The sequence below is a fragment of the Sapajus apella genome, unplaced genomic scaffold (assembly GCF_009761245.1).
Source record: "Sapajus apella isolate SASKATOON/1434 unplaced genomic scaffold, GSC_monkey_1.0 scaffold7, whole genome shotgun sequence".
Classification (NCBI taxonomy): domain Eukaryota; kingdom Metazoa; phylum Chordata; class Mammalia; order Primates; family Cebidae; genus Sapajus; species Sapajus apella.
In genome coordinates, this window is record NW_022436947.1 from 11,247,225 (window position 1) to 11,258,683 (window position 11,459).

Consider the following 11,459-nt stretch of genomic DNA (forward strand, 5'->3'; position numbering starts at 1 on the left):
CTTTCATGTCTCCGTTTAATAAGCATTTATTATTTTAAAATATATTTTATTATTATTATTTTTAGATGGAGTCTCCCTCTGTCACTCAGGCTGGAGTGCAGTGGTACGATCTTGGCTCACTGCAACCTCTGCTTCCTAGTTTCAAGCAATTCTCATGCCTGAGCCTCCTGAGTAGCTGGGACTACAGGCATGCACCACCATACCCGGCTAATTTCTGTATTTTTAGTAGAGACGGAGTTTCACCATATTGGCCAGGCTGATCTTGAATTCCTGACCTCAAGCAATCTACCCACTTTGGCCTCCCAAAGTGCTGGGATTACAGACATGAGCCACCACACCCAGCCTAAAATTGCTTTTTTGTAGAGACTGGGTCTCACTGTGTTGCCCAGGCTGGTCTTGAAATCCTGAGCTCAAGCAATCCTCCCACCTCAGCCTCCCAACGTATTGGTTACAGGCATGAGCCACTGCACCTGGCCAAGCATTTATTATTATTGATGTTAATGGCAATATTTTTACTATGTGCTATGCACTTGGCTAAGCAGTGGGGGTTAAACGGTGAACAAAACAAAGCAATCCTTGCCCTTGTGCAATTTACATTCATTACTTGACTTTTCAGCTTTCTTAAGACTTACTTGCTCAACTCTGGGAATTCAGAAAGACTTGCACAGGGTATTTTCGGCAAGCCTACAACATACAGATCATAAAATGTATGAATTCACTAATAAAAATAGAGAGCATTCACTCAACAGGTATGTATCAGTCATCTATGTGTCAGGTACTAACTGCTATTAGAGATTGAATGCCAAACAACGCGGTCCCTGCTGTAAGGGAGCATAGTTTATTTTAAATTCAGCAATTCTACCATCAACGTCTAGTGATCCAGTTTTATAAAATGATAAATTGTCATGCTAACTTAATATTTCTTCTCTTATCAGTCTTCATTAAACAAAAGATGATCAACTTCCTACTCACCCAAGCTAAGCAGTTAAAATGGGTTTTGAAAAGAATTATAATCTCTTGTTACATAGATTGAAGGGAAACATTTTCTAAAAGATAACTTGAAGAGGGTGTTACCAAATCGTTTAGGTCATCTTTCTGTAAAGACTGAAACACCATTTTACCTTGTCTCACAAACTTACATGTTTATAAGTTTATGTAAATGATATCTACATACATAGAGCCTCGTTCTCTTTTTCTTTTTTTTTTTTTTAAGAGACAGGGTGTCATTCTGTTGTTCAGGTTGGAGTGCAGTGGCACCATCATGGCTCACTGCAACTGCAAACTCCTGGGCTCAAGGGTTCTTCCCACCTCAGCCTCCCAAGTAGCTGGGACTACAAGTGTCTGCCACCACACTCAGCTAATTTTTTATTTTTTGTAGAGAAGTGGGGGAATCTCGCTATGTTGTCCAGGCTGAATGCCTGGGCTCAAGCAATCCTCCTGCCTCAGCCTGCCAAAATGCTGTGATTACAGGTGTTAGCCATTGTGCCCAACCCTCATTCTTTTTTTTTTTTTTTTAGATTGTTGATAGCAAAAACAATAATAAAAGCCCCAGATGAAAATTCCATCAAAGTTTTTTTTAAAAGGCATTTTTGATCTTCAGGTCATTTTATGTGGACAAGACTCAAGTCGATGGAGCTGGGTGCTTCTTGAAACCTGACCTGGCTGATAGAGGGAGAAGCTGTCATCCTCACCCAGCCCCAGTCCACTCACTTCCCCAGCAGAATCTGGGAGAACCCCTTGCTTCACATTCACATCTGAAGAAATATGGAAGAAATAAAAGGGAGGTGGGTTTTTTTTGTTGTTGTTTTGTTTGTTTTTTTTTTAGATAGAATCTCACTCTGTCACCCAGGCTGGAGTGCAGTGGCACCATCTCGGCTTACTGTAACCTTCACCTCCTTGGTTCAAGGGATTCTCCCGCCTCTGCCTCTTGAGTGGCTGGAATTACAGGTGTGCACCACCACAGCCAGCTAAGTTTTTGTATTTTTAGTAGAGACTTGGTTTTACCATGTTGGCCAGGCTGGTCTTGAACTCCTGAACTCAAGTGATTCACCCACCTCAGCCTCCCAAAGTGCTGGGATTATAGGGGTGAGCCACCACAGCCCAAAAGGGAGATTCTTGCTTTGAAACAAGTTGGGATGTCCTATGTGCTGCTAATTGTAATATCACATGCATCAGGATCACCAAGACAAAGAAAGGAAGCTAAATCCTCGGAGCTGTGGTCTCAACAGGAGAATGGGAAGGAGTGGGGTGGATGGAAACACAAGAGAGCAGAACTGTGTACCAAAATGCTGGGAAGGATGTGGCAAATGAGAAGTGGATGACTTCTGTCCCTAAAGGCAAAATCTTCAGAAGATACAGTTAATTTATATAGTTAATAAAATGTCTTGGCCAAATGTGATGGCTCACATCTGTAATACCAGCACTTTCGGAGGCTGAAGCCGGAGGATTGCTTGAGCCCAGGAGTTCTAGACCAGCCTGGTCAACATGGCAAAACCCTGTCTCTACCAAAAAAATTAAAAATGTCTTGGGATTAGCCTTTGGATTGGTTCTTTATCTTCAGTTAATGATTTTATTTAACCCAATTGTTTTCTTCCAACTTGATTCAGGAATGGGAGATGATATTTTACTCTTTAGTAATCTGTTTTACTTGGCTGCAACAGCTATTGTGGACAGCAGTTGCCACCTGGATGATTATATTTCATCTTCCAGGTTGTTGCTTTTATAGATGAATGGACACAGCTCGCTAGACCTTTGTACACGCTGAATTCCATGCCACTGTGGGGTGCCAGGCATTTGGTTAGCAGCTGTGGCTGCTGCTTGCTACTAAGGTATGAACAAATCATCCCACTGGTGAGCTGAGCTCGGGGTGGTCTAATTAAAACAGACGCCACTTGGATACGACTTCACAGGACCTCGGAATGCAGGGGAATTTAGGGGTCATCTAGCCCAACCACCCACACATTTCCAGTGAGGCCTGCAGGAACTAAATCACTTCTGCCCCAGCTTGAAGAGGCAGACAAGCCACCTGCATTCCACATGCAAGCCCCAAGATTCTGTTCCTGGTACACTCACACTTTATTTGGTTGCCTGGGTGGGGCCAGAGAGGAGAACAAGGAGGGTGTCAAAGGGTCAACTCAGTAGAGGTGATTCAGGGTGTGCTCCATGATGGTCAGAAGCGCCAGCCATGTCTCTTGGGCTGTGGGGATGATCTGGGAGGCTGGCAGCAGGAAGCCATAGCGCCCAGTGTCCCGAAGCTCGAAAGTGAAGGAGTACTTGATGCCCTGGCTGTAGGTCCAGTCAATAGTGCTTCCGCTGGCTTGATCTGGGGCAGGAGTAAAACAGGAGAGCAAGGGTCAACCACTTTGGGAACATTTACACTGGTTGGGTTAATGATCCAACCCTGTCCAAAGCTCTGTGTCTTGTGTAATGCTGAGTGGAGTCAGTGGCTACTAAGGTCTGCTGTTGACCAAACAGCCTGACTTCTGAGAAACTCCCACTGAAAGGTCTAAGCCAAGAGGTGCAAAGAGGAGACCAGCAATGGTTCTCCTATTCACTGGGGGATGCAAGGAAGTCTCTGCAATTGCACAAGCCCCTCTGAACACAGCCTCCCTCCAACAGCCGCTTCGGTGAACCCCAAAATATACCAGAGTTCCCTGCTTGGGTAACCAGGATTTGTTCCCTGGGGGCTCTGGTCTGTAAGAGGGAAAGTACAAAGAGCCCGAGTCAAAGGAAAAGCCCCTGTCTCTCTCTGAGGAGAAAATTTTGCCCAGGAAACTGTAATTAACAGCAGGTCATGAAGCCACTTTTGAATTGGCTCAGGAGAGAGCAGTAGGCTGCATATCAGAATTTAACTTGACAGTGTTGAATGAAGCAAAACCTTGACTCAGAGTTGAATCCGTTTCCAAAGAAGGCCTAGGGTCCAAAAGCGAGGTCAACCCTGGGTAAGAACGTGACCCGCTTGCCCACCAAAGCCTAAGCACTCCGGCAGGAAGCGTGTGAGGTGTGTACGCAGCCCTCCCGACTCACCCCTCTCCCCAGCTTCGACCTTTAGGTACTTGGAGGCAGCCACACTGATCTAGTTATTCCAGCAACATCCTGGCCAGACCACTCAGCAGAGCCTTTGCTCTAGAATGTTCCTCTGCCTGGAAGGCTCCTCCTAGATGGGTAGCCTCCTGGTTGCCACAGCCCCCACCCATTTCCTTTAATACTTGCCCAAATGTCACTCTCTCAGTGAGGCCCGCCCTTCAACCCACCTGCCCCACCTCCAACCCCAGTGCCCCCAGTTCACCTCGCCTGGTCTAGTTTTAGTCTTCCTCCCCAGCATTTGTCACCTCACTTACTGTATCATTTACTTATTTACGCTCATTGTTGGTCTGCCTGGCTAGAAAGTGTCCTGATCTTTGCTTATTTCATTCATGGCTACATCCCAAGCACGTGAAACAGGGCCTGGTGCATAGCAGGTGTTCAATAAACATTTGTTGACTTAATTCCATTTTGATTCAGTAACGCTTCTCCCAGGAGCATTGCATGAATCAGTAAGTGGGAAATAGATCAGGCCTGTTCTCTGATTGAGGGGCACTGGAGGAGAAGTGTTTTTTTAAGTTGAATTTCCTGGTGATCTGCACATCCTAGCAGGACTCTCCACCCCATCCAACCAAGAAACTAGACTTGGCCCCAATACAAGAGGACAAGAGCTCTCAGAGGAATTCACATTTGTCTGAAACTATCAAAGGAAGCAGAGTTCATGTCAGGAAAATGGACTGCCCACCCCTCAGAACAGCCCTCACCAGCAGTTGGCAGATCTGAGGGCTCTTGGCCACTTCCCTCCATGAGGGATACTCCCTTGGTCAGGAAGAGCCAGCCGATACTCCTCCCAGGCCCACCAAGAGAGACCATACAGCCACTTACAAATTGCCTTGATAATGCTGCCGTACTTGAACTTGGTCCCGTAGAGAGAGGCCAGGGCTGTCACAGCAGCCTTGGAAAGCTGATCCTGGACAAAACACCAAGCAAGGCCACCTGTCATGGCCAGCCTCCTGGAACAGCATGTCCAGGCTAGTCTGGGGGCTGGCAGGGGAGAAGCACCCTGCAGGCGGGAAGAACAGAGCCTGCTTGGCCTGTAGGCTCAGCCCGGGAGCCTGTCAGCACCGGCCCCTCGGGGTGTCTAGCTGACCATCCCTGCCCTTCTGTCACATGCACCTCCACATGTGGTGCCTAAGATTGAAGTCTAGCCCTGCCCCTTGCTCTGTCACATGACAGAAGTGACTCCATCACTCCTGTGCCTCAGTTTCCCAGAAAAAAAAAGGTTAGTCCACGCTGCTGGTCTTCCCAAGCCATCAGGGTCTGCGGGAGAAAGAGGTGACAGGCACTCTGCAGGTGTCTGTGCCTTACAGAGGTCTGATGGGGGAAAGCCCAGGCCTGTCCAATGCCGCCTTGGGGATGAGAGGGCAAGCAGGGGTCAGTGCCTACCAGCTCATCCTGGTCGGGGGCTGGTTCTGTTTTGTAGCCATAGGGATAGAGGAGGAGCTGGGAGTAGCTGTGGATGGAGATGAAGGCTTTGATGTTCCCATGGTCCTTCACAAAGTCCACGATGGACTTGACCTCTACTTCGGAATTGGCAAACTTGCCGTGGTAAGTCTCCGAGCAGGGGTTGCTGCTGGCTCCGGCCACTGTGGGTGGACAGAGGGCATGGTGGTGTGGCTCCTCCTGCTTCTGCGGCTTGTGGAATGCAGTTCTTTGCATGGAGTTGGGGGTGAGGTGGGGTGCGGAAGGGCTCACTCCCACCCCTGTATTCAGGAAAGCCCAGAGGACTTCTATAACTTGGGGGTACATTTTGTATGCTCAGGGAGGGAAGACGGGCTCCTTAGTGGAGACCGGTTCTCACAGTGCCGTGGCTGAGGAGGGAGGAATCAGGTTAAGCTAGAAACTCCCTAGATAGGATTTCAGGCCTCAGCCCATTTGCGAGGAACTTGCCTTTTACAGACGAGGGACAGCCACTCTCAGAGCACAGCCTCCACCCGCAAGAGCCCTCAGAGGCAGAGCTGCCACCCCCACCCTCCCCTTGCTGCAGGGGCAGGAGAGAGGCGGGCAGCAAGGGCAGTGCTAAGGAGCTGTTCCAGGCCATCCTGTCCTTGCTCCCAAGACACTCTGGACCTTACAACCAAAGCCAGCGTCCCAGTTCCTGTTGGGGTCCACTCCGACACAGAGGGAGCCTGTTGTGAGGGATCGAGTCTTGCGCCACATGCGATTCTGAGGGAGGAAGCGGGATCAGCCACCCCAGGCATGTGGGGACTGGTCACAGTGCTAGGTGGGGGGTGGTTCAGAGGCTGCAGAGAGCAGAGTGGACTAGCAGGGAGGGCTCCCTGGAGGTGGAAGCCCTCCACACAAGCGCCCTGATCCAGAGCAGAGCTGCAGGCACAGCTTGGGCTGGGATCCACACCCAGCTGGTTGTCAGGGAGGAAGATCAGCAGAGGGGGCGTCGGGCGCAGGAGAGTAAGGGAGGCCATGGGGTAGCATTTGGCCAGAGGGTTCTATACGGCAAAGAAGCTGTGAGGTGTCCCCCACTAGCATCATGGCCTCATGTCATTGGTCAGATGTTTTATTTGCCATAAAAATAGAAGTAGGACCAGGAAGTAAGGCCTGGGGCACTGGGGCTCCACTGGGGAAAATCTTGACCCTCCCCTGTAGACATTTTGCAATATCTGAAGACATGTTGGTCATCATTACTCAGGGGGAAGGGGGGTCCTACTGGCATTAAATGGGTGTAAGTTCAGGGTGCTAGAAACACCTTGGGTGCACAGGATGGCCCCTGTGACAAAAAATCATTCACCCCAAATGCCAATCACACCGAGGTTGAGACACCCTCAGCTAGGAGCACAGGTCTGATTGCCCCTCCCTTGATTTCTGGGGATTGACATTAGCGGTGAGCTACTTGTGTGGCTTAGAAGCCAGAGGCCCATCCTGCTTCCCCCAAGGACAGGAGAAGATCGGTACCTTGCTGTGGGTGAAGGCAAAGCCATCAGGGTTGGTGACGATCTCCAGGAAGATGTCCATGGTGTCGAGAATGGCGGTGAAAGCTGCATCCTGCCCGTAGTCTTGAGTGATCTGGGGGGTTAGAGGGGCAGAGGGGCAGCGTGGGCTAGGCCAGGCATCTGGCAAGCCACAGCAATGGACACTTCCCCCTGCCCTCCTCTGTGGTCACTGCTTCTGGATGGGCAAAGGGAGGCCCGGGCTTCTGTGGGCCTTGGATACCAATGCCCCGCCAGGTGAGAGCCCTCCTCACCTCCCCACCTTACCTTCTTTGCAAACCAGACCCCACTGGCCTGGGTGACCCACTCCCGGGAGTGGATGCCCGTGTCGATCCAGATGGCTGGACGCTTACTGCCCCCCGTGCTGAACTGTAGAGGAGTCAGGGAAGTGATCAGAGGCAATTTCATAGCTGGTGCCTCATCTCACTGCCCTGAAGGAGACCCCAACCCGGGCCAGAGGCCACTTGCTCTCTGTGTATCACAGGTAGAGGCTCTGCTGGTGGGGATATCGCTCAGGTGGGCATGCGGCTGGGGATGGGACAGGGATCCCACAGAGCTTGGCCTCCTGCCCTCAACCTGGGCTTGGGGTGAATATGACTTGACCAGGCCCCTGGCCCTGCCCCTGTTCCACGGCCCGGACAGTTCTCCGGGAGACATTACAAACAAAACACTTTATTTATCTGGGTTGGGCGCAATGGCTCACGCCTGTAATCCCAGCACTTTGGGAGGCCAAGACAGGTGGATCATTTGAGTCCAGGAGTTTAAGACCAGCCTGGGCAACATGGTGAAACCCCATCTCTACTAAAATTACAAAAATTATCCAGGCATGGTGGTATGTTCTTATAGTCCCAGCTATAGGCTGAGTGAGGAGAATCACTTGAACCCGGGAGGTGGAGGTTGCAGTGAGCTGAGATCGCGCCATTGCACTCCAGCCTGGGTGACAGAGCGAGAGTCCATTTCAAGAAAACACTTTATCTGGACTGCCCAGCCTCTACGATACTTTCCACAATGTGACACTTGATCGGGAACACTGGATCACCTAAGAGTTTGTGTATGGGCAGATGTGCACACATCCAGACCAGGCTGGAGGCTCAGACCTTTCCAAATGTCTGCATGGGGAGTCCATTTAACAGTGTTCTCACAGCCATGATTTCCCCCTGAGATCCCATGCCCATCATGGTGCCACATGTGGGTCCATTCTCCCATGTGTATGTCCACATGAGGCTGTTACCTTCAGCACGTAAATGGGACGTCCTTCATAGGTGTTGCCGATCTCGATCTTGCTAACAAGATGTGGGTTCTCAGCCACCAGCAGGTCCATGAAATCATAGATCTGAGGTGGGAAGGAAGAGGTGACTGGCCTTACTACCTTCTGGGCACCCAGATGCTTCCCTTAACGCTCCACCATCCCAGCCTGCTGCGGCCCTGCAATGCAACGGAGCCGCAACCACACAGGCCACACAGAAACAGAGCAGGTGCCACGCACACCCAGGCTGGCCCTGGCCCTGCCCCGTTCCTGCCAGCCATGATGAAGAGCTGGTTGCTGCGGGGAGTGGCGGCTAGGGGCGTTCTCACCTCCTCCAGGGTGTGGTACGTGGCGTAGTTAAAGGTGTCGGTGGAGCGGGGCTGGGAATGAAAGGCGAACATCTGCGCCTGCTCCTCATCCAGCAGTGACTGCACATCCTCGATCATGATCTCGTAGCTGATACCATGAGATTCCAGAAAGACCTTGACCGCCTGGATGCTGGGGAAGGGCACTCGGACGTCGATGGGGGAGCCAGGGTAGGCAGGGCCCCGCCAGAAGTCCAGCTGGGAGGACAAGAGCCGCACGGTCACAGCAGGCTGGGGGCACCAGCCAGGACAGCAGGAAGGGACAGGGACGGCCTGGGAGGGGCTGTTGGTGCCAGAAGTCCTCATATAATTGGGGATGGGACGGGGTAATAGCGGTAGAGAAAGACAGGGAAACCCTGGGGACTGGAGAGTCCAGTGTGGTCAGGTAAATGTCCCAGGAGCAGAGTGGAGGGCCTTTGAGACAGCAAGGCAGAGCGGGGAGCCGGAAAGGGGCCTGCCGCGTTGCCCAGGTGCTCATGGGTAGCAACACTCTGGAGCTGGGGGTTTGAAGTTGCTTCCACGGGTTAATTCCATGTCTCCTTGTTGGGTGGAGGGACAGGCACAGTCAGCCACAGGGGCTGGTGGGGACCTGGGGTGGCCCCAGCTGGTACCCTGGGCCCTCGGAGGGCCCTTCTCCCGCTTCTGACCTGCAGGTGCTCCAGGTCCTCCAGCTCCTTCACCTTCTGCACCTGGGGCTCATCGGCTGCAGAGATTCGGAGCACCTGGTGCCTGGGCCGAGTGGGAGTGGGGAGTGAGCACCCGAGGCCGCAGCTGCCTTGGCTGCGAGTGCCCCCCAGGTGCAGTGGAGAGGCAGCAGCCCCAAATCCCCCGACTGGGCCTGGTCCTCCTGGCTAGGAGGGGAAAGCACTGAGGGTCTCAGCAAGGAGAGGCCTGGGCTCCCTCACCCCTCTCTCCCCATCTTTAAATACTTCTAGACACGGTTACTGTCTCCATCTCAGTTTGGACTATTTCTCTGTTCTAAGCCAGCCAGGCCTTCTCCTTTCTCCTCTCCTGAAAACTCCTCAGAGCTCAGATTTCTCCAGGGCTCAGGATACTGTTCTAGGAGACACAACCTCTTCCTACCCTGGTCCCCCATCTGCCAGCTGCCCCAGGCGGTGCCAGGCCATCCTCTCTGGTTGTATTGCCATGTGTCTGTCTCCTCCACTGATTGGGGGCCGGGTTCTCCCCATCACACTCAGAGAGCACCCCCTCCTCTCCACATCCCTACCCCACAAAGTCCTCCCTGCCAAAGGCAGCCCCCAGCAGGACACTCAACACCAGCAGCCCCCGCATGCTGTCGCCAGGAGGGAAGGTCAGACTGAGGCCAAGACAGCCCTCAGGCTTTTAAACCCTCCCAGGACAGAGGACTCCTGACTGTGCCTGAGGGCTGTTCTCCACTGCCCCCCACACACCCCACACCTGGGTCCTGTCCCACGGGGAGGGTGGGGTGGGAGTTCTGAACTCTGACACCCTCTCATCCTTCTTGATAAAGTGGCAGGGAACTGGGCAGCTGGAGAGATAAGCCAGGGCTCCACGCCCGGCCATCTGGGGCCAATAGGGCCTCTGGGGCCAGCAGGGCCTCAGGGTCATCGGGGGCTCGGGGCCTCCTGGAGTCCCAGCAGGGACTCTCCCTGCCCACAATGTAAAGCTGCACTTCTGTTTGCCTACTGGGCAGCAAAAGAGCCAGGATTCCAAGTGGCCACCCTGCTGGGGCCTCATTCCAAGCGTCCCCTTGTTCCCTGCTCCGGAGCGCCAGCCTTTCATTCCTGGGATCGAGCAAGCGGGGCCTCTGCCCCCTCTCATCCCCAAGGCGGATTCGGGCAGGCCCAGGCTTTCCCCCATTAGACCTGTTTAAGGCACAGATAACCTGCAGAGTGCCTGACACCTCCTCCTCCCACTGACCCTGATGGCTTGGGAAGACTAGGTGGGTGGACCAATCTTTTGTGTGTGCTTGGCCTCTCACCACAGCAGCTTTGTCCAGGCTGCCCCGGCCCTGTGTGGGGCGCATTACCCTCTGGGGGACTTCCCAGCCCCCCCCTGCTGGCCTTAGGGTCCTGTGGGAGTGCGGCCCGGGCAGCAGCAGTGGGGGCAGGAGTTCAACCCTTGCCAGCATTTCCCTCCACCCCGACGCTACAGGGCCCCGAGGTCAGGGTTGCCCTTGACAGGAACAGTAACCAGATGTCATCTGAATAGCAAGTGTGGCGGGGGGAGCCAGGGCCAGACCCCTGTGGGGACTACACAGTGTCCAGGAGAAACTGGAACCCACACAGGGGAATTCGATGGGTTCTGGGTGCTAATCTCACCCCAGAGACGTCTCCCAAAATCCACCCTCATCCACGGGGCCACAAACTCGTCATAGGACTTTGGGCAGGTCACTTCACATCCCTGGCCCTCGGTTTCCTCATCTATTAAATGGAGGAGTTGGTCAGAATACTCTCCTTGGTCCCTTCCAGCAGTGACACTTTACAAAGTTAGGATATTTGGGTTTTCTTTCTTTCTTTTCTTTTCTTTCTTTCTTTTTTCTTTCTGTCTCTCTCTCTCTCTCTCTCCTCTCTTTCCTTCCTTTCTTTCTTTCTCTTTCTTTCTTTCTTTTTCTTTCTTTCTCTTTCTCTCTCTCCTTCCTTCCTTCTTTCTTTCTTTCTTTTTTTTCTTTCTTCTTTCTCTCTTTCTTTCTTTTTCTTTCTTTCTTTCTTTCTTCTTTCTTCCTTCCTTCCTTCCTTCCTTCCTCCCTCCCTCCCTCCCTCCCTCCCTCTTTCTTTCTTTCTTTCTTTCTTTCTTTCTTTCTTTCTTTCTTTCTTTCTTTCTTTCTTTCTTTCTTTC

The 11,459-nt window shown here is 52.3% G+C and overlaps 1 protein-coding gene across 2 annotated transcripts; it reads right to left on the reverse strand.

Moving 5' to 3' along the window:
* Positions 1-3,037: 3,037 nt before the first annotated feature.
* CPA1 (carboxypeptidase A1) lies at positions 3,038-10,123 on the reverse strand. 2 transcript variants are annotated; one of them, XM_032275971.1, is made up of 10 exons: positions 10,059-10,123; positions 9,287-9,368; positions 8,604-8,837; positions 8,260-8,361; positions 7,296-7,397; positions 6,994-7,104; positions 6,159-6,249; positions 5,470-5,669; positions 4,909-4,993; positions 3,038-3,322 (listed from the first exon to the last, which is right to left on the reverse strand). In XM_032275971.1, exons 1-10 carry the CDS (start codon positions 10,115-10,117, stop codon positions 3,135-3,137), a joined length of 1,254 nt encoding a protein of 417 aa, XP_032131862.1. In that variant the 5' UTR covers positions 10,118-10,123; the 3' UTR covers positions 3,038-3,134. The 2 variants fall into 2 exon arrangements, with proteins under 2 accessions (XP_032131862.1, XP_032131861.1); XM_032275970.1 differs by having other exon boundaries at positions 9,868-10,097.
* Positions 10,124-11,459: the final 1,336 nt, after the last annotated feature.